The following is a 23,770-nucleotide window of genomic DNA, read 5'->3' as shown; positions in this document are numbered from 1 at the left end:
GTATTAGAACATGAAATAAATGAAAACGAAAATCAAATTTATTATAAAGATCCGGATGACTTAAATACGAGACTTGAACGTGGAAAAGAAAAGATATCGGATAAATGAAATTATAAACATGAACAATCAACGAGGTAAGTAGTGTAGCTTGAATTGTATTTTTAAATGCATGAAATATCGATATAATGAATTACCCGATTTATGTTTATGAAGAAATGACAAGAGAATAATATTTATCATGACATGTAAATATGTGATTATCTTTGATATGTTGATATAATGAAATTAAGTATATTGAGACGAGTAATAAATTCAAGTAAAACATGTCGAGAAAAATAAGTACGTTTAAGGAACAACATGTTTGATTTTAATTGGTTCCAAATATGAACGTTAGACGAAATAAAATATCTGATAAATAAATTGGTAACTTCAGTAATGCTCCGTAACTCTATTCCGGTGATGGATTCGGGTTATGGGCGTTACATTTAGTGGTATTAGAGCTAAGGTTTAGTCGGTTCTTGGACCCAATGTAGCACATGTGAAGTCTAGAAATACATTACATAACCTATGATAGTGTGATATCTTCCGATTCTGATAAGATTTGTATTACTATAATTAAATTTTATTTATTATTAATTGTTATATTTTAAATAAATACATGGTAAGTAAAAATTAGGTAAGCAATTGAAATAATGATATTGATTTGAATGAAATTGATTCAAAAATGTTTATGGCTATTGAAATTGAATTGAACAAATTGGAAATTAAAAGTTATTTAAATTACGTAATTGAATTATGAATTATGTGAATATTTGAAGGTATATTGATTAGAAACTAAAAGTGATTTTAATTGAATCAAATTGAATTAAATAAAGAAAATATGTGAATATTTGAAATGTATATTGATTGAAAAGTAATTAGTGATTTTAAATTTGATTGGACAATAAATTAAAAATATGAATTGAATAAAAATAAATTAAATTATGAATATGTGTAAATATGTGAATTGTGTATTGATTGAAAAGTGGTTGGAATTGAATCGAAGTATGATTATATGTGAATATCTGAAATATGTATTGGTATTGAATTGTATACTGATTAGAAAGTGGAAGACATAGAAGTAATTGTTAATGTAAAAACTTTAGAGGATGATATAGTTTAAAAAAAATACGTATTTGAATTCAATCACAGCTTTAGAGCAGTTGGTTCAGTTAGTTTGTTCAATCGATTTTCTTACAATTGGCTTAATCGACTTTTTTACAATCGGCTTAATCGACTTGAACACATCAAAATCGACCTAACATACTTTCATTGATCAAACTAACCAAACCAAATAAACTTAACTACTATTAGAATAGAATCTGGGCAGAATTAGAGAGTTTGCACAATCAGTCCAAAGCGCAAGTGAGTCAAAAAGATAAGTAAAGAGAGAATTGACATATGACATTTGTTAACACAGTTCGGATTCCTCAATCCTACATATATGGAGCCTCACTTAGAGAATGATTTTATTTACTAATTGTCCAGATCAATTATTAGTTTAAGTCCAATCTATTTTACACAAAGAAGTAATTGCAACCTTAATATTGACCCCCAATTATACAAATCACTCTCTTCATAATAGATCTCTAAACAGGGAGTGTCTAAAATACTCCACATGATCAACAACTTATTTATAGGTCTCTTCAAGTGATCATCCACTAATGGTTTGATAGCCTAAAGGAGACTGATTTTATTCATTAATTATCTTTAATATTTATCTCACAATAGCCTTCATAAACAAGTTCCTCAACAATTTGAAATACTTTAAAAGATAAGAATTCAATCCTTATCCAATAAACTCATGACCATCACAAGGATCGATTGAAACACTTGAGAGTCATAATCGAATCAAATTGTTGTTTTGTCGAATATGTCACAATTTTGTAGGCCATAAACAACTAACATCAAAGAGACTAAATTCTTCCCATGGCCAAGAAGAAAATTCATTCTTGTTCAAATAGAACATAAGTTAGTCAAAAACTTTATCAACAAAAGTATCAAATAATATATAAATTGATAATTTGAGTATTACATTGAACATTTTCAAACCATATTCACCACACAAATTTTTGGGAATGTCTCAATTTGTGATTGGTATATATATATACATATATGTGTGTGTGATTGAGAGAGAGAGATGACATTAAATAATAAAATAATAATATTTTCTTATCCTATAAATGTCATTTATTTTTAAAATTTAAAATTAGATTTTGACAGCAAAATAGTCCACCAAGCCCAAGTGAAATGTGCAGTGGCCCATGTAGGCATCGAATGAGCAGAAAGCGGAATAAATATATGTATTTAAAAAATAGTAAAAGGGAAAAACAAATAAAAGTGGCCCATGCAGGTTTCGAACCTGCGACCTTCGCGTTATTAGCATGACGCTCTAACCAACCGAGCTAATAGGCCACTTGCGGCCTTTTTGAATTTATATTTTATATGTAGAAAAAAGAAAAAGGCTGCGTATTGGCAAATTGTTCAATTCTACTTATTTCTGCTTCACAGAGATGGGGGGTTTGTAAGTAAATTGCGATTTGTTAAATGTTATCACTCGTGCTTAGTTCATAATTTTCAAAATAATTAAAAAAATTAATTAAGACACAAAATAAATACATGCAAAACTTAATTAAAATACTTAATGATACTTCGATTGAGCCTTAGCTCAATTGGTATGAGTATTATTGTCAATGTAAGAAGACGTGAGTTCAAGTACACGGAAACACATTATCCTTTTATTTATGAGCTAGAGAAGAATTATGGGTAGCGTTAACAATTTCAATTAAAAGAATCCGTGTTAGTTGAAGAAAGAATTAAGAAAAAATAACTATTTGAACTAACTAATTACATTATAACAGTGGAAAATCAATTTATGCAAAATTAAAGTATAATGACTAAATCTATACTTTGTGCATAATAGAGGGACCAAAACTAAAATTTGACCCACTCTTTTACTTTATTGAGTGGGAACGGAACGCTGCGTTTAGTGGTATCTAAATGAATAAATGCTAGGGTTTCCATCTTTTCCAAAAGTTCCAGGGTTTTAGGGTGCGGCCGTCGGCTTCGAGTCTATAAATGCACTCCAATCGCATTTTCCCCATTGGGTAAGCTATTATATGTGTTCTTTTCGGAAGAAGATAGCGTTTTGCATGGTTTTTAGTGATTGGATGATAAAAAAAAGGATCAAATGATGAGTCTGAAAGACCAACAACATGCTGGATTCATTCCCATGATTCCTGCTCGTTTTTAAGTCACTGATGATCTCTTCTTCTTTTGATTTCAGATGCCAAATTATTTTTTCTAGTTTTGGCAAAATAATAAAGATATCTTGATTTTCTTTTCTAATTCTTTAAATTTTTTAAAAATAACCAGAGAAAGATGTTCTTTTCTTTGCCTTGATTGCTCTTCTTTTTTCTATTAAGCTGTTGCTTATTGATGAACATGCTTTGAATGTTGGTACGTAATAGCTGCTGAGATTGTTTTGGAAAGAAGACTTGTGAGAGGCCATTTTTTTAGTGAATATGATGTTTGTTATTGTTACAAGTAGAGGCTCTGAAGAGGGTGAATTAGCTGGAATTCTTGATTTCATTTTCTATTTTGAATCAATGCAACATTTGTCTTTTGATTGTTTGAATAGAAAGTTGATTGGTAGAACAGGGAAAATGTAGCGAGTGATGTTGTTGTCGAGATTAGAGCTATCCATTGCTCACTTAGCTCAATTGGCCTAGCCTCATCTTGGTTGGGCTTCGACAAAAGGATTTTCTTGATTGGCTGGTTCTACTAGGCTTGAATTTGCTTGACAATATTTGTGAAAACAACATGAAAAAGAATATATCTGTCCATAGGTTGGATCATCCCACTTCACCCGAAGATTCTTTTTGGGTATTTGAATATAAGTTCGAAAAATAAATTTAGAAAAATAGATAAATTTTGTTTAGAAAACTAGTTAAGGTTTGTGTAAGATTTTTTTTGTTTTTTTATTGTTTTGTTACTTTTTTTTATTGTTTTGCTATTATTTTACTATTATGTTGTTATAATTTTATTGTTATTTTTTTGGATAATAAAGATTTATTAAAACTAATTTTTAATTTGTTAAGAAATATTTATTTTAATGTTTTTAGTGTTTTTGATGTATTATATATTTTTTTAAATGGTACATAAAAAAATTAATACAGGCAGAACATGACTGACTTGGGTTTTAGCATTTTTATTCGAGTTGATTTGAATAAAATTTTAGGCTTAGATCCAGGTCCGGATGGACAAACTTTTTTCCTTACAAAATTTAACTTCCCTTAATCCCTTCGAACTTTTTTCTTTTACTTTTCCTTGAACTTTTACTTTCCTCTTAAATTCTAAATTTCACATTTTGTTGATTTGTTTAATCATGCTAAATATTTATCAATTTCTTTTAAAATTAAATTATTGATGATAACATAAAATATTTGTGTTAAATTTTTTTGTCTATATAAATTTTACATTTTATCTTTAACATAATTTTTATTAAAGAATTACATTTTCTACATTTAATATATATTTTAATTTCAAAACACACGGTGATAAGAATCAAAAGATAATTGAAGCAACTAAGCAAGTAAAAAAGCCAACCCATATATAATATATTAATAAATAAATTATTAGGGAATGAAAATTAATAACAAATCTAATTACGGTAGGTAATAAATTTGATTACGGTAGGTGACAGTAGCTACAAGGATCTAAAGTAATTTTTTAAATTTAATTTGAACAAATATATTTGATTTGATTTGAATTTCAAATTAAATTAAGATGATAAAATAGGATTCGTAATTCAATTAATTCAAAATTTGTTCATTTGATTTGAACAAATGCTCACTTTAAATTTGGGTCTATTAAATGAGCTTAAAATTTTGTTAAGGCTTAATCTAAGTCTAACTCGACCCATGAATAGGCTTAAAAATGAATGTTGAGTTTTATTTTTTTTAAAAATAAGAATTGCCCCTATGTTTTTTTTAGGTGGGATTCAACACCTTTTATCTTTTAAAAAGAAATTTTAAAATTTTAAAAAAAATTTGGTTTACTTTAAAATACAAAATAATGTTACAAAATTTAAGAGCATCAGATTGTTGATGTTTCCAACTAACACATGAATTGACTACATATACTAGAATTAAGGTGAATAGGCAGTTTATTTATCTTCGGTTAATATAAAAACAGTAGTAATAATAATATTATATATTATAATAATATTATAGCGTGAAATAAAAAAATAAACTTAACGTACCGCACATTCAAAGCCACACTTAATACATTTATATAAATATATCGTAAAACAAATCATAATTGTAGTCAAATAATAATAATAAACATTATCTATTCATCTTATAGCAATCCACCCACATAAGTTGTTATTGAAATAGCCCAATTCCACATTTAAAATTCATAAAATTGTGAAGATCTTTTAGTACAATAAATAGTGGAATCATCCCAAAAACTTATCATATTATTTGTGAGGCAACTTTTCCATCTCGTTATTTGTAATATTATTGCAGTGATATATTGTGCTATTAAATTATATTATAGAAAAATTTTGTCTAGATAGTTAAATTTTAAGTAAGATAATTTGTAAATTACTATTGACTCTTTTATTTGATGGGTAGGGTAAATAATTTATTTTAAGGTGAATTAAGTGAAAATTACATATTTTTATTATTAATCAAATTTTAAATATTTTTAAAATATTAAAATAATATGATTTTCATAAATATAAAGAATTACTTATTGCAAAATTAGAGCGGGTCTTTAGAATCAACGAAGAACACTATGATAAATTGGTTTTCCTCTCTCGATACTTTTTTTCTTTTGTTACGTAAACCCTAATAATTGATGATTAAAATTTTCTATTAGTTGTTTGGTTAAAAATATGTTGCTAGTCTTTGTACTTGGATAAAAATTGAAATTTAGTTCCTATACTTAAAATTTTAAAAAATTTAAAATGAAGTCCTTACTTTTCTTACTTAAAAACCTCAGTCCAATTATTATTATTGCCATTATTTTTTTTGTAGATAAAGACAGTCTAAGGCGAAATTAAAAGATTACATTAATCTCTCACATTTTTAACATAATCCAACTCAACTAAATCACGAACTGATTGTGGAGGCTCTTCAAACCATTGGATCCTTGTAAAACATGATGCCATAGACTTGGCCATATGATCAACAACAGTATTCTGTGATCTCGGGATGTGACGAATAAGAATCTTTTAATTTTTTTGACAAAATTGGCCAACTTGACATGTTGATTAGACTATTCTTATATGACATTACATTTAATTGACAAAAAAACAAACATATTAAATCAACAAACTTTGATTGAAATTATAAACAACGATAATGATTAAACTAAAAATTTTAAATTCAACAATTTTGGATTAATACAACATATTTTAACCTAGTTTTTAATTTTTATGTGTATGTGACCTAATAATAGAAGGATCATCTATTTATAACGATAACTTAATCCCTCAAATTAACAATTTTATTTTAGACTTATAACTTTTTCGTTATTAATTCATTTATTCATTTTTTAAAACCAATAATTGAAATTGGTTAAGTAAACATTAGATAAAAGTTAAATTTGATTTAAATTCAATATTCTTACCGTAAAATGTTGATTGAGTCTTAACTTAATTGTTATAGGTATTATTGTTAATATAGAGGATGTGGGTTCGAGTGTGCTGAAGTGCATTATCCTCTTCTTTATGGATTGATGAGGGATTATGAGTAATTCTAAATATTATGTCAAAAAAATAAATATGACGAGAACCTATAATAAAATTATTCATATATATATTCTTATGGTAAAATGCTAAATGAAAGAAACACAAGTTTGAAATTTAGATATCCATATTATATAGTTTAATCATTTTGGTTGCTACTTAAAATATCAAATAGGAAATTGACATGACATTTTTTCTTTTAAATTTTGAGTTTTTATGTAATAAACAATAAAATTCATATATTTTAATTTATTAAAAGATTATCATCTTATTCCCTAAACTTTTAATTTAATTTAAATAAAGTATAATCTTAAAAAATTTAAGAGTTCTGGGCTCTCTATCTTTTGTTTTTATTTGGTCTATCAGGTGGCCTTCTATGGAGTGGGGACAATGTTGAAAAATATAGACATTACATATATAATAAGAATAATTATATGTTATTATTTATTATCATAAAAAGTTAGCTCAAATTAAAAGTGATCTAATTTTGTTAAAGTTTATTAGATTTTAGTTATTAAATAAAGTATGGGTCAAATATGTATAGATACTTAGAGCATTAAAGGTATTGGTGTCCAATCTTCAATTACAAATAGAGACGGATGAAGCAAGAGAAAAGAACTGGAAATCGGGTAGATCTCTTAGAAAATCAGATGCCCAGAACCCCAGATCTCCCAAATTTTTTAGGGTTTACCATATTTAATTTAAATTAAAAGTTTGGGATGAAAATATAATATTTTTAATGAATTATAATGACATGAATTTTATTGGTTATTTCGTGGAAAATCAGAATTTAAAAGAAAAATATCATGTCAAATTTTATTTGAGACTTTAGACTAAAATGATCAAGTGTCTAAATTGTAAATTTTTTATTATAATTATTTAAAATAAAAAATTTTGATAGTTGGTTTACTATCTGTATATTTATTTAAACCTATTGGTGAAATTAAAAATCTTTTGTGAAAGAGCGAGAAGTAGGTAAAGTAATTTATGGATTATTTAATTTTTATGTAACCATAAACATAGAAATGGCAGAATTTGTGGTTGATACAATTTAGATTACAGAAAATCAAGCTGTAGAACTCAAACTAGTATAATAAACTTCAATTAATTTTGCGGCAATTCTGTCGAACTTCCCCATTAGATCCTTCCTTAACATCAACCTTCCCCATTTTCACCATTGCCTGCTGGAAATCAAAGAAAAACATAGCTTGGTTCATGGCGTAACCATACACAATGTTTCTTGTTCTCGGCGTCGTATACAGTACTTGATCGGAGAAAAGAACCCCACTTTTCCTTATCAATGCGTTGAAGTAGAAGTTGTCGAAAGTGTTTTGCGTGGCATCGAACGGTTGCTCCGCGTTGTCGCCGGCACTGCATGTCTTGGACAACGTCTTGGCGAATTCCGAATCCAGGTTAGCATCTGCGTTACTCAATCTGTTTTTGAAGGACGAACACCTTGCCACTCCTAACGTATGTGCCCCTGCATTACATTCAATCACACCAATCTCGAGTTGGATGGATGTCTTAGCTGTGTATCAAAGTGTGATAACCACACTTAATTTATATTTAACACAATTTAATTACCAGATAAAGCAACCATTTCTTGAGCAGTGAAACCTCGCTTGCCGAAGGCGCTGATGAGCTCTGAGGTGTTGAAGGTGGGGAATGGCAGGTTTATGGTGTCTTCTATCTTGGACCTCCTTCCATCTTTTCTTCCTTTTGGTATATCATACACAGGTCCCTCTGACTGTCATATTATTATAATCATAATTAACTCAAACAACCTACCCATCATGTATATATTAAGTAAAAGTATCATAAACACATCTGTATTAAGAATTGAATCACATTTTAACTCTTTTATTCAAAAAATGAGTAAATTAATCTTTGATGAAATAGTAAATTGGTAACATGAAGGACACAAAGTTACATATTACTATTTGATTATTGTGTCAAGCACGTTAGTTTTTAACAATGCAAATGGATAAATTTTTAATAAAAAATAACAAATTTACTCTTCGATTTAACATACAATAACTAATTTATCTATTTTTTTTAATAGAGGAGACAATAGAATACAATTTGACTATTAATACTTTAGTATCCATAAAGTTTATAGATATATTGTTACCCAGAAAATGGCATCTCTGGCAGCCATTGCAACAATATCAGCACAGGAGACAATGCCAGGGCACTGATCTTCCAGCTGCTCCTTTGCGTCATCAATAACTTCATAGCCTCGCAAGCTCAAGTTTCCAGGTGAGTCTTTTTCTGCTGTGTTATCCTTGGTCGAGTCAATCAGAATGGAGCCATCACATCCCTAATCCCAACAAATTACCAATATTAAACACATTTATACCATCCCATTTAAGCTGAAACTTTACTATAAATTGGGAAAAAAAAAAGAAAGTTGAAAAGCAAGGAAGAAAAGAGATACCTCAATGAAGCAATCATGGAAATGCATCCTAACCAAAGCTGCTGCCAACGTTGGATCATCTTGCAAAGCTCTATTAACAGTGTTCTTCACTATGGATTCAGCAAATGGGCAACTCATTATGTAGTAGTCCATGCGAAGACCATCAACTCCAAATCGAAACCCACCCGCCACAACCTCCATTAATATAAACATACTTAGCATATTAGCCATCGTTATCATCTTCACTAAGTTCAACACCATTATGTATATACAATGACCAACTACTTCAAGAGAGATCACTTAGCTTGCTACAAGGCTAGCTGGAGATACATTTATATATACACACATGCATGATAAGATGTATATACATAAAGTTGGTCCACATGAATCGGCAAACCTTTTTTTAACTTTGTTGAAGATAGTGGTGGTCTATCACTTCATCCACCAAATTTCTTCATTAATGAATATGATAATCTAAGGTTAATTGCATGTTGATTTGCACGTAAGAGGGACACGTAGACAAATTCACTAAATTGATTGTGAAATCCAACTTAGCCAAAATTAATGACGGCTGGCAACAACAGGACTCATGTAATAACTAGATAGGTTGAAGATTGTCAAACATGGAAACTAAAGTCAAACATTAATGTTTTACAAAATCAACAAGTAATTAATTAGAGAAACATATATGCATGATCCAAATCAAAATCCCACTTTCCAAACAAATCATATGCTGAGCGGAAAATTTGTGAGAAGACATGATTAACCTCATCCTCCACACAATTCCTATTCCTCTATGGTTTAGTGGGGGTGGGCGGCTGCAAATGGCCTACATATATAAAACTCAAACGACTCCACCAAATCATTGTCCTTTCTCTTTGCTTTTTCTTTTTTCACCTAAAAGACTGGACTCTTGTCCCATTTTATATATTTATCATATATATACATTGTGGTGATTTACTTATTCTTCCCTTTGAAGTTTGCCCTTCGTTTTGACCCATTTGTGTGTATATATCATGTAATTTCTATTTATAATGCCTCTACAATATATTAAAGTTTGCCCTTCGTTTTGACCCACTTGTGTGTATATAATGCCTCTACAATATATTAAAGTTTATTTTAACTAGAAAAAAATTATAATTTGGTCACAGTTTTTATTTAAAAATTTTTATTTAAGTTGCTGAAATATTCAAAAGTTTTTATTTAAGTCACCGGGCTGTTAAGTTTTCTTTTTCTCAAAAATATTCTGCTAGCAAGTTTCAAGCAATCATTCGATGATTGGTGCGGTGAATTAGTACCCATCGGCAAGTAGAAAAACATACCTTAAATCCAAGTCAATTTGGAGGTTAGTGTTGGAGATGGTAGAAAAAAAATGTTTAAATTTTGGTTCGAGATTTGTAACGTCCAAAGTTGTTTCATGAGAAAAAAACTGAACTTTAAAAGAGAAGGGAAAAGAGAACTTTCGATTGGTGCAGGAAGTGCGAACAAAAAATTCATATAACCTCAATTTTAATAGCCTAGTGACGTAAATAAAAACTTTTAAAGAATTCAGTGACCAAATTGTAACTTTTTTTTAATAAAGTGACTAAAACGAAAACTTACACATAGTAATTAATGGTGTAATTTACCCTAAAATTTAAATGTTTCATCATGCATTTAATTAGTTAATTTTCTCAATTCCCATTTGATATGTTGTTAACTGTTCTCTATTAAGCATCCAATTAGAAGAGATTAAATTTTAATATTTAACATAGGCAAGATAACACCATTTAACATCTTTAGGAAATACACCATACATATTGTGGATATCAAGTGCCATTTAAGTGTTTAAAGCATAGAAGTAGATACATGAAGCAAACTTAACTATTGAAATGCATGTTAGAATTACAACTTTTCTTTCCTAATTTAGTATGGTTAAGTTTGCTAAAACAAAATTATTGTTGCACATATTTTAATTCCAAGTTACCATGAGACCAAAATTGGAGTAAATTGCATAATTAGTTCATCACCTTTTCTACAATTAATGTTTATTATATTTTTGAATTGTATCTGTCACAATTTGTTGTGGCAAATTAGAGTCTTTTCGGTACTTAATGAGCTTGATCTTAAGTATTTTTTTGTCATTTTGTTTCGTTTTTCGTTTTAGTAACTTCGACCTACTTATTAGCAAAATAAGTGTTTTTAAGCATTTTCTAGTGTTTCAACAACCCGTTAGGCCAACTTGGGCCTCAAGAATGACTAATAGGCTATTTGAGTGTACAGAGTGCCATTTCTAGTCCAAAAACACAAAGGACGAGAGTCATGTCGTGACATAGGCACCCAATGTCGTGACACCGAAGATCGAAGCAAAAAATAAAATTCTGGAACAAAATAGGCATCGGTGTTCCGAAACCGGAACCTAGTGTCGCGACACTGACTTCTGTGTAGCCAAAAATTCCTGTGCGCTGTGGCTACGATTTTTAGAGCAATTAAGAGTATTTTTCTAACCTAAAACTCTAATTGACATTATAATTGAATGTGCACTTTAGCCTTTTGGATTTTTTCCTAGTATTTTTTTTTTGTCTATATAAAAAACCTTATAACCTCGTTAGGTGGGGGGAGTCAACCTAAGGATTCACCCTAGGGAGCCGTCAAACAATATTTTCATATTTTTTTAATTTTCAATTCTCTTTAGTTTTTATTTTAGTTTTTCTTATGTTCGCTTAATCATAACTGTTCTATTCCGATGTGAAGATGATTGTGAGCAAAGATTGTTATGAAACAACACTTCCATTAATTATTAATGAGCATTCTCTTTTCTTTATTCTTTTATTCTGTTAACTTGATCAACTAACATTTATATGAATATTGTGATAAAGTCTTGTGCATATTTTATATTTTGCATAATTCGGTTATGGAATTGATTTATTTTTAAGTAATTATTTATCTAAAATTAGGTGTTTATTCAAGAGTGCTTAGTATATTAGGGAGTGATGCCCCTAGTAGAATATCTAAACAGGTGAGACCGAGAGGGTATCTTGTCGGGTATAACTTGTGTCAAGTGGTAAGGCTGAAAGGGTATCTGCATGTCTAGGAAGAGACCGAAAGGGTGACTTAGGTGGTAATCCTTAGTGAAGATGAGACCGAAAGTGTATTCTTAGCTAAGGGTGGTAAATAACTCAATTGAAGGTAATTAATGATTTAATTGATAATTAGAGATTTAATTGATCATAGGCCAGAAACTCGCATCATCGACACTAGGAATAGAAAATTCCATTAAGTTATTTTAAGTTAATTAATTTAATTAGTTTAATTAATTTTTTTTCCGCGTCAACACTACTGATTTGTGATTCAATTAGATTAGTAATTATTTTTATAATTAATTTAATAATAAAATTTCTCCAATCTGTAATCCCTTAGGTACGATTCTCGGAATACTTCCCAAAGTGTTTCGTTGTAACATTATACTATATTACAATTTGACCCATATACTTGTAAGTATCGCTGCTTTATTATTTATATTTTTACTGGAATATTTCTAGTTCAGACGTTCACACGTTTAGTGACCATGAATAAATTTAAGAAAATTAAAACGATGAAGATTAAAAAGAATAGAAATAATTAACTAATAAAGAAAAATAAAAGGTTGTACAAGAAATTCTTTTTGTTAAAAATGTAAGAACAATTATTGTTAATACAAGGAGTCAACTAAAGTGGGGAAGTGCATGGGAATTGGCATGCAGCTGGTTTCCATTCATCTTTTTGAGTTTTGAGGAGTTTGGTATGTATTTTATGATTTAGTATTTGATCGCTAGTCCTGAAATTTTTTTATTTAAAATTTAAATATTATTATATGTATTTTTTATTTTTTTATTTTTAAAAATATATATATAGACATTAAATTCTATTATTTAAATTATATTGGTAGAGACTCATAATATATGAAATAAATAATTTAATTTGAATTTATAGGAAAGGAATTGGTTAAATTAAGGAAAATGCGCGTGCATTCCATTGTCCCATTGAGTGGTTTGTACGCGTTTACCTACTCTACGGCCTTATCATTGCGCCAAAAATTCCATCTACCTCCTTTTGGATTTTAGTAATCCTTTTTGGATTTCATTTTTTTTAAATGAAAATATGTTTTATGTTAATTTAGAATGTGTATATGCGAATTAAGTCTCAGTTTGATTAGTATCGATATTATTATCAATGTAGAAAAATATAGGTTCGAGTGTGTTGAAGCGTATTATCTTTCTATTTTAAATGTTGGGGAGGGGTTATGAGTAGTTTTGATTAGGGGTGAGCATTCGATCGAGTCGAATTGAGTAAAAAAATTTCGAATCAAGTCCAGTCGAGTTAATGAATCTTATTATTTTTATTAAATGTTGTATTTATATGAACGGATTATTTAACTAGTAGATGAAATACTAGATTATTTAACTACATAAGTAAGGTTGATGGGTAAACATTTATAAAAATGACGTAGTTTTGTTTTTTCTTATTCAGATTTTCGGATAACTCGAATTATGTAATTCATATTTGAGTTCCGAAAATTTTGATTTTTTTATTCGAGTTGGTCCGAATAACTCGAACTATTTAATTTAAAATTTAAATTTTTATTGAATTTTTTAAATCAAATCGAATTTTACTTATCCCTAATTTTAGACATTATATAAAAAAAGTTTATATGAACATGAATATAAAGAGATGGATGGTTGAGATTTAGAATACGATGAAGATAACAATGAAAACATCAAGCATTACTCAAAAGGTGTAAATATGTAACAAAATTTGTATTTTATTTGATTTATGAAATTAATAAATACATTATATGTTTTTTTTGAAGTTTAATAATAAGGTAAATCTTGAACAATAATCGCAATTAGCATAACTCAAAAACCGAGGTCACATTTGGTGCAATGAACACCTTTAACCATCAGGTTATTACATGGGGTTCAATAAATTATATGTTGTTAAAGATAGGAAAAATATTTGATGTAATGTTGGTGTATAAGTCTAATGCACCATCAATGAATAATAATATAACATGTCATCATTAAATTGAAAAAAATTTTGGGGACTTGTAAATAAATACTAATAATTTTATTTAAACATTAATCGTAATTATTATAAATAAATATTAATATCTCCCGAATTTAGGATATTGGATTTAAATGTTTAAGATTTAGGGATTTAGTATTTATTTATAATTAATTAATATTTAATTATGTTTGAATAATATTATTAGTATTTATTTATAAGTCTTCCTCTATTTTTTTGTTTTATTTAGTGGTAATGCATTATTTTATTATTCACCGATAGCACATGAAATTTATACACTAACAAAGCATCAAATATTCTCCCTTAAAGTTATATTTATATCAAATAATTATATAATGGATAATTAAATTTTTTTATCAAATTTATTTTTATGTAAAATAATAAATTATTTGATAAAAAATTATAATTTTATTTATAGTATTAAAAGTTTTTATACAAAATACTAAAATAACAAAAAGGAGAAGGAAGAAACGTTGGAAAAGTAAGAAAGAAACGAATAATACAATAGCTAAAAGGGGAATAAAAAAAATCCCTAAATTTCTATCCAACTAGACTTGGTCATGGGTGGGTTATGCCCAAAAGCCTGTTCGAAAAGTGAGAATGTTTGAGCAAAAATATAAGTCTAAAAAATAGGCTTGAGCAAAAAAATAAGGCACATTTTCTAAATGGGTAAGGCCTCATGTAAGTTTTTTATCCGAGCCTGCCTTAACCTAAATTTGCAAAAAAAAAACAGAAACAACTGTTGTCGTTTCCACTCTTTTGGTGTTGTTTTATTACTGTTTTGTTGTCATTTTACTATTATATTGTTACTATTTTAATTGTTATTATTTGAATATTGTATAACTATTCTTTTATGAGATAAATCTTAAAATTGTACATAAACTTTGATTTAATGTGTAATTGTATACATTAATTTTAATTTGGTTCAATTATACACGTGAAACTCTAGTTCAAATTTATAATTGAAACTTTAATTTTGATTTAATTATTAACATTTAAATAAATGAATACATCAATTTATTTTTATATTGGATAAATGTAATTATTTATATATGAAATATATAAACATAAAATGATGTTATATTTGTTGTAGGCCAATTTTAACCCATTTACATCAAAACCCAATTTAGCCTTACTTAACCTACCAAAATTAAACCCAAAACCCAAAATCTTAACTACTCAAAGCCCAATTTACATCACAACCCCAATGGCCCAAACCCTAAGCCCAAATCAAAATAAAAAACCCTAGCCCACAACCTAAACTTTTCTCAACTAAATCCTAGCCTTTGCCACCACTAACTCCACTAGCCACACTTGCTCCACCACCAACTCCACTAGCCACACTTGCTCCACTACCTACTCCACTAGTCACACTTGCTCCACCACCACTTGTACCTACAAATGAAGACATAAACAATAAAAAATATTTTGTAAATGACTATATAAGCCTTCTCATATTTTGTATTTAGGGGAGGAAGAAGTTTTGGGGGAGAAAGTTATTGTAAAGGATTTTTGAGAGATTTTTTGAGAGTAATCAAGGAGAAGAGTTATTGTAAAGGCTAGTTTTTGGAGAGAGTAGTTTTTTTGGAGATTAATCAAAAATCAAAGCAAAAGAGGTTTCTTCGTCTATTCTCATTTTAAGTTCTTTGTTTGCTTATCATTTTTTCTTTCAATCTTATTTTGTTTCTTTTATCCGAAAGTAAAAATAAAAGGAGGAAGCTTATCCATTTTTACCGAAAAAGTTTTTTTTGAGGTCCGACTGCCGTGTACGGTGGCACCTATGGCGGCCGGCGGCGGTCCGGTGACCGGACGGTGGCCGGCCTTGTGGCCGAAAATCACCCACTCTCTCACTCTCTCTTTTTTTTGTTATTATTATATTTCTTAATATTATATATATATTCTTTTAATATATTAGGTATATTCTAAATTCTATATTACGTATATATATATCTTTAATACTATATTATATATATTTATTTTTACATGTTATCTTATGTATATATTTTAATTATATTATGTATGTATTTTTTACACTATATTATGTACATATTTTTAATATTATCACGTATTTATTTTTATATATGTACATATTTATGTAGTATTATTAATAGTATTATTTTTAAACATCATTGTTATTTCTAATATATATATTATGTACACCTTTTATTTCTATTTTATTTTTTATTTGTCAATATTAATTATTATTATTCTAATATTTTGATATTTTAATATTTTATATTATTCACATCACTATTCGCATTTTTTACAATAATATTCTTAGATTTTTTTACTATCATTTTAGAAACTTTTTACATTTTAATTTTAAGAATAAGGCAATGTACCGTTTTTAACATTAAGTCATTGATTTCATCGCTATGTTGGGTGAAGTTAGTCGGCTCGTGTTAAAAACGGGATATTCTTCTAAAAAACCAAAAACTTACAACTTCTCATTTCCTTCAATCGGATCACACTTAAATGTCAAATTGAATTCGTATTTTTAAAAATCAAGACAACACGTGTTTAATAAGATATCAATTTTGGGCGTCGCGAGGGTGCTAATACCTTCCTCGCGCGTAACCGACTCCCGAACCCAACGTTTCTCTGGCATTTGACGTAAACCTAAATTCGGCCTTCATTTTTGTGCAAGAATAAGTTTTCTTTTCTAAAAAAGGATGATTTATTAGGTGTCCGGTCACACCTAGAAAAAAGATCGGTGGCGACTCCCTTTTTTTAATAAAATCGAAAGTCGATTTTTAAATTTTCAAATAATCGCCTCAATTAGCGATCGAAAGAGAAATTTTTACGTCACTACAATATTAATAATTGTGTTAATAATTTACAAGAATTGAATCAAATCAAAATTTCATGTACAAAATTTCACAAAAATCAAAATTCATGTGTAGTTTTGTTATTTATCCTTTTTTTCTATTGTTACTTTTTCTATTATATTCCCAACAAATGTCTCTAAAAAAGTAGCAAAATTAACAATAAAAAAAATAGTTCTACAATATCCAAACAATAACATTTATTTTCAATACTTTTTAATTTATTTTTAATTTGTTGAGAAATATTTATTTTAATATTTTTAGTGTATTTGATGTATTATATTTTTTTAATTTATTTTTATATAAAAATAATAATATAAAAAAATTAATATGGGCAAGCTGGGTTTAAGTTTTAACATTTTTATCCGAGTCGAAATTAGAAAAAATTTTAAACCTATTTTTTAGATCAAACCGAGCCCGAACTTAAAAGACAATATAAAATTATGTTGAGACCCGATCCAGCCCATTTTGAGCTCTATATCTAACCTACATGGTTGATGTCAAAATTTCAATCTCTAGTTAAGTGAAAAATCATAGCAGTAAAGGAGGTATATTCTTTCACTATAGTGTAGAGGCCCAATTTAGCCCGGGGCCCATAAACCAGAAACCAAAATAAAAAAAATAATAATTAAAACCCAACAAGCCCATTTTACGAATGGCCCAAACATAACCCAAAACCCCAACCCAATTTCTATCGGCCCAATAGGCCCAAAACATTAAACCAACTCAGAAACCCTAGGGTTTCTGAGCTTCCCTCTCGCCGCAGCCACCACCCACGTGCCTCAGCGCGCACTTCGCCCGAGGGTCGACTCTCCTTGCATGGAAGTGGAAACTCCCTCGTTCGTTGACCTTCCATGGACCTGCAAACATGGCAGAAAAAGGAAAACAGCAAAAAAGTAGAGAAAACAAAGCCAAAACAATAGCAAACAATAGATTTAAATTTTTTGTTTTCGGCTATAAGAAGCCAAAAAGGCGAAATATTGTAAAAAAAGACACACGATTAAGCAAAAAAAAAAGGTTGAATTTCATTCTCTCGTTTTTTTATTTTTATTTTTTGTTCTTAAATTAGTTTTTAAAATAAAAAATAAAAAAGGGAAGAGAAAAGAGGACTTACCTGAACCTCAGAGTAGTGTCGTCGGAGCCCCTGCTCCGTCGTTGAAATCGATTCCCAAAGGGGAAGAAAATGGGCTCTTCTCTCGAGCTCGGGCCAAGAGAACACGGCCTTCGGGCGCTTTAAACCGGGGCTAAAAATTCCCTTTTCGTACAACGTCAACCACTGCCCACGGTGGCGTCGAGGTGGTGGCAGCGATGATGGGTTTTAAACCCTAGCAGAGGAAAATGGGGATGGGGGGAGTATTTCTGATTTTTTTTAAGAAAAAGGAAGAAGGATAAAAAAAATTTTAAAGCTGGTTTAAATGGCAAAGCAAAAACGGCGTCGTTTTGCAACAAGGAAACCGGCGCTGAAACAACACCGTATCCATGGCCATCCATGCGTGACCCGACCCACTCCAGGGGGTCCGCGTGTTTCAGATCATTGGGCTATTTTCCAGTTTGATCCCTCTGCTCCTTTGCGATTGTCGATTTGATCTTTTCCTTCCTTTTTCGTTTTTTAATTTTGCCCCAGGTTTTTTGCATCTGATTCATTTTAGTCCTGCGTAAAACGGTGCGCAGAGGATTTAAAGAATAATTTCCCGATCAGTCCTCATTTTATCGCGCACATTTAATTTTAGTCCCTATTTCGTTTTTTTATTTAATTTATTATGAGTTATATTCTAATTTTGTTTAACCTTCAATTTAATCCCTTTTATGGTCTCATTTATTATTATTTAAGATATTAAATTTCATTTTAATTTCAGTCTATCTTTTTAGTTTCGTTTAAGTTCTGATTTAGCCCTTTTGTTCTAATTAATTAATTAATTAATTTATATATTTACTTGTTTACATGTTCATTATTTCTTTAATCTTTATTTTTTATTTTATTTTCTTTTTTACTTTTCATTCTTTTGTTATATACATAAGTTCACTTTAAGTGGTTTTATATTTCATTTGTTAAATTCTTATATATCATTAAACCATTTTGCTGATCGTTTTTATTGTTATTCATTTTAAGTGTTTCCACATATCATGTATTTTAAACTATTGCCCATTTTAAATTTTATATATATTATTTATTTTTAAGTTATTATATACATTACTTATTTTGGTCTTTATATATATATATATCTTTTGTTTTAAACTATTTTATATGTATTATCTATTTTAAAGTTTTTATATGCTATTTAGTTATGCTATTTCATATGCTAATCCTAAAATCCAATTTTGTTATTATTTGCTCTAAACCTTCCATATATTATTTATCTCAAAATATTTTTTTATATATTCTTTATTTTAGATTATTTCATATATTATCTCTTCAAAATTTTCGTATATAGTATTTGTCGAAACCATTTTTGGTTTAAAAACGGGGATCGACTTTTGTGAAAACAAAAACGTGGAGTCGCCACCAATCTTTTGTCTAAGTGTGATTGGCTCACCTGATAAAATATTTTATTCCATTTAAATCAATTTTGGCCTGCATAAATTTGAGAAAAAGGATTCGGGAGCCGGTTACGTATGAGGAATGATTAGCACTCTCACTACGCCCAAAATTGGTACCAAATTGATTAAGTATTGTCCTTATGTTTGAGATTTGAAACTATTTTTGAAATATGGTTCCTTCGAAAATATTTGAATAGCTCAAGTTGATCGTCAAAATTCTCTTGTTTCAAAGGAATGCAGCATCATATCCAACACGATAGGACACGATCCTTTATTCCCTTGAGAACGCGATAAATTTTGATTTCCAAAAATTCATATATTGAAAATTACAACAGGATGCCCAATTATTTAGTCCAACGGAAAACTGAAACCCAGCACGGTAGGGCACGATTCCTTGAACTTCCAAACATTGAACATTACCTTGTTTTAGAATTTAAAGAATACGAATGAAATTCTAAAGGTATATTTGATTATTTTGAATAAACGAGAAATCGAAACCCAGCACGATAGGGCACGGTTCCCCGAATTCCAAGCATCAAACATTGCCTTGTTTTAGAATTTAGAAAAACACGAATGAAATTCTAAAGGAGGGTTCGATTATTTTGAACAAACGGGAAATCGAAACCTAGAACAGTAGAGCACGATTTCCCGAATTTCCAAACATCGAACATTGCCTTCGTTTTAAGGGATTTTCAAACGAGTAATTATAAAACCAGCTTGAAATGCATTAATTTGACTTGAAATCAAATGGAATAATTAGTTTTAAAGAGTTGGAAATTATAAAGTGATATTTGTAAACCAAAAGGAGAAATAAAAACATAGGATAATATGCATGTATGAAGTACTATGATGGATGAATGAATATAATTCATTTAATCAACTAACAAAATAAACAATTAAATTCAACCAATCTAAGAAAAATATTATCATTTTTCTAAACATGAATAAGGAATAATCCATATAATAGTAATACAAAACGAAAATAATACAATACAATAATATACATAGCCTAATACAACACAATTAAATGCAAAATATGCAAAACAAAATGAAAATAAGATAAAAAATGTATGAGACAAATTTAAAAGGATGAACACATAACATATTATAAATGAATTGTTGAATTTGAAACTATTTGTAAAAACAAACTAAAGATATATATGCATTCATTAAAATATGCGTTATAGGATGAACATTTTTAAATCAAATAATATATGCATGTAAAAATATTTATTAAATACACTCAATAAAGAAAAATGTGATAATATATGGAATATGAAAGTATAGCAAGAATACATAATAAGATATAATTTTGAGAAATATACATAATAGGTTCACAAAACATATATATATATATAAATAGATTTGGGAATTATTAGTTGTAAAAAATTTGCATGAAATTAATAATGTATATAAGACTAAATTAATTTTTCCATAAGTCATATATGTAACAGATTAAAAAACATAATAATATATATAATAAGAAAACCATATGTATAAACACAGGAATTTAATGTTGTATAAATCAAATATAAATACCAATATATATACATATACGTATAATAATAATGTAAAAAAAAATGAGACATGTGAGATTTTTCTTTAAATAATATCAATACATACTATGTAAATAAATTTAAAAAAAATTACGTATGCAAAATAAAATAAGATTAATAATATACATAAAATGTAAAAGGAGAGTAAAAATATATATAATAAGATATGAGATTAGGAAACACTTATATACATATATATATATATAATAGAACATATATATACATAAATAAATTTAGAAAAAATATATGCGAGAATAACATGGGATTAAATATGTATATAGGATTAAACTAGTTTTACTATAGATCATAGATGTACAAACATAAGAACGTTTGAATGGAATATTATACAAATAATTAAAATAATATGATGTAAAAATGAACTTCAAAATAATAATTTTTATAAAACAAAGTAAGATTATTAAAAAGGTTTAACACACACATGGAGAAAACTAAAAGGATATTAAAATTACAATGAACAAAAGACTCCATTGAAATAATGCATGTATAAGCATATATAAAATATTTGAACGAGATATTACACAAAACGTTAACATAATATGACAAAAAAATATTTCAAAATAATTGTACAAATAAAAACAAAGCAAAAAACATTAAAGTGAACCCACACATAAAATATCAAATGAATCTTAAAATAGTGAGTTATATACAATTAGTAAAAACAAATTTAAATACATAGTTCATAAGACAATTTAAAAAAACAATACATATGTATAAAAGAGAAACAAAACAAAAAATAAAAAATTAAAAATACATAATGTATATGAAAAATGAATAAATAAATAAATAAATAATAAAAGGATTAAAATCGAACTGATTACAGGCTAAATTGAAATAAAAATGAAATTAGAGATAAAAACTAAAACATAATAAAAATTCGAGGTCAAAAATGGAAATATGCACAAGGTTTGAGGACCAATCGGGCAAAAAAACCAACAGCCGGACACGTGTCCGCGTTCCAGTGCACTGATGGGTCGGGGATTCGATTGGTAAGAATAACAAAGTTATAGGGTCAAATTTATAAAATAAAATGGTAAATAAAGGGACTAAATTAAAATAACAACAAATTTGGAAGGACCACGGGCGTAAATAGTCCATTCACCGCAGAAACACTCGGATCCTGATGGTTCGGGTCGGGTCGCACGGGCATGGCATAAAATGACGTCGTTTTTGGGTTATTGGACTTAACTCAAAACGGCGTCGTTCCATATGTCTATAAAATCAAAATTTTTTTTGAAACATCATCATTTCATCAGTGCATTTTAAAAAAAGAGAGAGAGAGAGAGATAGGTTCCTCCGGCCTAGGCGATTTTCAGCCATCGAATTGCTGCCCGTCCGTCGCTGACGTCTGCCTTCCACGGCAACCGGAGGTGCAAAAATGGCCCCAAATCGATCCCCTCGTCCCCTTCACTCCAAACTCAAGTTCTAAACAAACGAAAACCCCTTAGAGAATCAGATCGAGCCACGGGAACCGTTCGGCTCCGACTTCTCCGACCTCCAGCAAGGTAACGATATCCCTTCCTTTTTGAATATATGTATAAACTATCTATTGCATAAACTCGTAAAGAAAAGAAGTATAAGAACAGAATAAGAGACCACCTTTTTTGTCGAATATTGTTTCGATTTCTTTTTTGATTGATTCTTTTTTGTATTTCAATCCGTGTGTCCGAAAAAAAGTTACATTTTGTTCTCTTGGCTATATAGCCAAATACACATTTCTTGGTCTCTGTTGCCTTTGCGTATTGCGTTGTTTCTGTTCCCCTTTATGGTCTGTTTGCAGGTTGGGAGGAGGGTCAACGAGAGGGGCTTCCGTTTTGGTGCAAAGGACGGGCAAAGTCGGTCCTCGAGCGTCGAATGCGCTGCTGAAGCAAGTGGGCAGCAGAGGGGAGGCGCAGCACTGAGGCTGGCTAGGGTTTCGGCTAGCTGAGACCCAGTTTGGACACTGGGCCTATTAGGCCGATTGGGTTAGGGGTTTAGGGTCTGTTTGTAAAATGGGTAGGATTTGGGCCTTGTATTTGGGATTTATGTAACATGAACTGTCTTTATTTTTTAGTTTTTGTTTAAACGGGCAGGGCAAAATTGGGCCCATACAGTATTTAACCTAAACTGTTTTATATGTAATTCATTTTAAAATTTTTATATACTATTTATTTTTAAGTTCCTTTATTATTTTTTTAAGTTCTTATACATTATCCATTTGGAAACCCTTTTTATATTCTTTCTTTGTAATTGTTCCATTTGTTATTTGTTTTAAAATGTTTTATTCATTTCAAAATTATTCGTATATATTATTTTGTTTCATTCTTTTGCAATTATTAATGTCGATCTATTAAAATGATGTGTTTTGTGAACATTTAATTCATGTATTATTATTGTAATTTGTTTGTTAATATTATTATGGCTATTATAGTACATTAGTATTATTATATCATTTATTTATCACATATTCTTGACTTGTATAGTTGTTTGACATCATTGCATTATTATTCCCCATGAATTATGTTTAATTATAATTGGTTATCTTTGTATTATGCTTCAAAATAACTTAAGTCGTTTTAAACTTACGTTTGATAAAATT

At 28.9% G+C, this 23,770-nt stretch overlaps 1 protein-coding gene, 3 long non-coding RNA genes and 2 other non-coding genes across 6 annotated transcripts; 3 read left to right on the top strand and 3 right to left on the bottom strand.

Annotated features, from left to right (window-relative positions):
- Window positions 1–2,380: 2,380 nt before the first annotated feature.
- Window positions 2,381–2,454, bottom strand: TRNAI-AAU (transfer RNA isoleucine (anticodon AAU)). The gene has a single exon. It is a non-coding gene; the product is annotated as a tRNA-Ile (tRNA).
- A 616-nt stretch (window positions 2,455–3,070) lies between these two features.
- LOC121229634 (uncharacterized) lies at window positions 3,071–3,896 on the top strand. Its single transcript, XR_005927485.1, has 2 exons — window positions 3,071–3,146; window positions 3,510–3,896. It is a non-coding gene; the product is annotated as an uncharacterized lncRNA (long non-coding RNA).
- Window positions 3,223–3,305, top strand: LOC121230179 (small nucleolar RNA Z199). The gene has a single exon (XR_005928128.1). It is a non-coding gene; the product is annotated as a small nucleolar RNA Z199 (small nucleolar RNA).
- Window positions 3,897–7,768: 3,872 nt separating the features above from the next.
- On the bottom strand, window positions 7,769–9,583 carry LOC121202811 (peroxidase 47). Its single transcript, XM_016870574.2, has 4 exons — window positions 9,234–9,583; window positions 8,928–9,116; window positions 8,381–8,543; window positions 7,769–8,276 (listed from the first exon to the last, which is right to left on the bottom strand). The coding sequence occupies exons 1-4, from the start codon at window positions 9,471–9,473 to the stop codon at window positions 7,897–7,899; spliced, it is 972 nt and encodes a 323-aa protein (XP_016726063.2). The 5' UTR covers window positions 9,474–9,583; the 3' UTR covers window positions 7,769–7,896.
- Window positions 9,584–17,614: 8,031 nt separating this feature from the next.
- Window positions 17,615–18,483, bottom strand: LOC121229633 (uncharacterized). The gene is made up of 2 exons (XR_005927484.1): window positions 18,195–18,483; window positions 17,615–17,940 (listed from the first exon to the last, which is right to left on the bottom strand). It is a non-coding gene; the product is annotated as an uncharacterized lncRNA (long non-coding RNA).
- Window positions 18,484–22,366: 3,883 nt separating this feature from the next.
- On the top strand, window positions 22,367–23,353 carry LOC121229632 (uncharacterized). The gene is made up of 2 exons (XR_005927483.1): window positions 22,367–22,697; window positions 22,973–23,353. It is a non-coding gene; the product is annotated as an uncharacterized lncRNA (long non-coding RNA).
- The last annotated feature ends 417 nt before the right edge of the window (window positions 23,354–23,770 follow it).

This window comes from Gossypium hirsutum, chromosome A05 (genome assembly GCF_007990345.1).
Source record: "Gossypium hirsutum isolate 1008001.06 chromosome A05, Gossypium_hirsutum_v2.1, whole genome shotgun sequence".
Lineage (NCBI taxonomy): Eukaryota > Viridiplantae > Streptophyta > Magnoliopsida > Malvales > Malvaceae > Gossypium > Gossypium hirsutum.
The sequence above is the reverse complement of the archived record's forward strand: the minus strand, read 5'-3'. Positions and strand labels throughout refer to the sequence as shown.

Excerpts from the sequence above, each read along its gene's own strand:
- LOC121202811 (XM_016870574.2), bottom strand. The coding sequence starts at position 9,473 with ATGGTGTTGAACTTAGTGAAGATGATAACGATGGCTAATATGCTAAGT. Across the intron at positions 9,117-9,233 it reads TCCATGATTGCTTCATTGAG|GGATGTGATGGCTCCATTCT; the intron begins GTATCTCTTTTC and ends TGTTGGGATTAG. Across the intron at positions 8,544-8,927 it reads CCAGAGATGCCATTTTCTGG|TCAGAGGGACCTGTGTATGA; the intron begins GTAACAATATAT and ends ATAATATGACAG.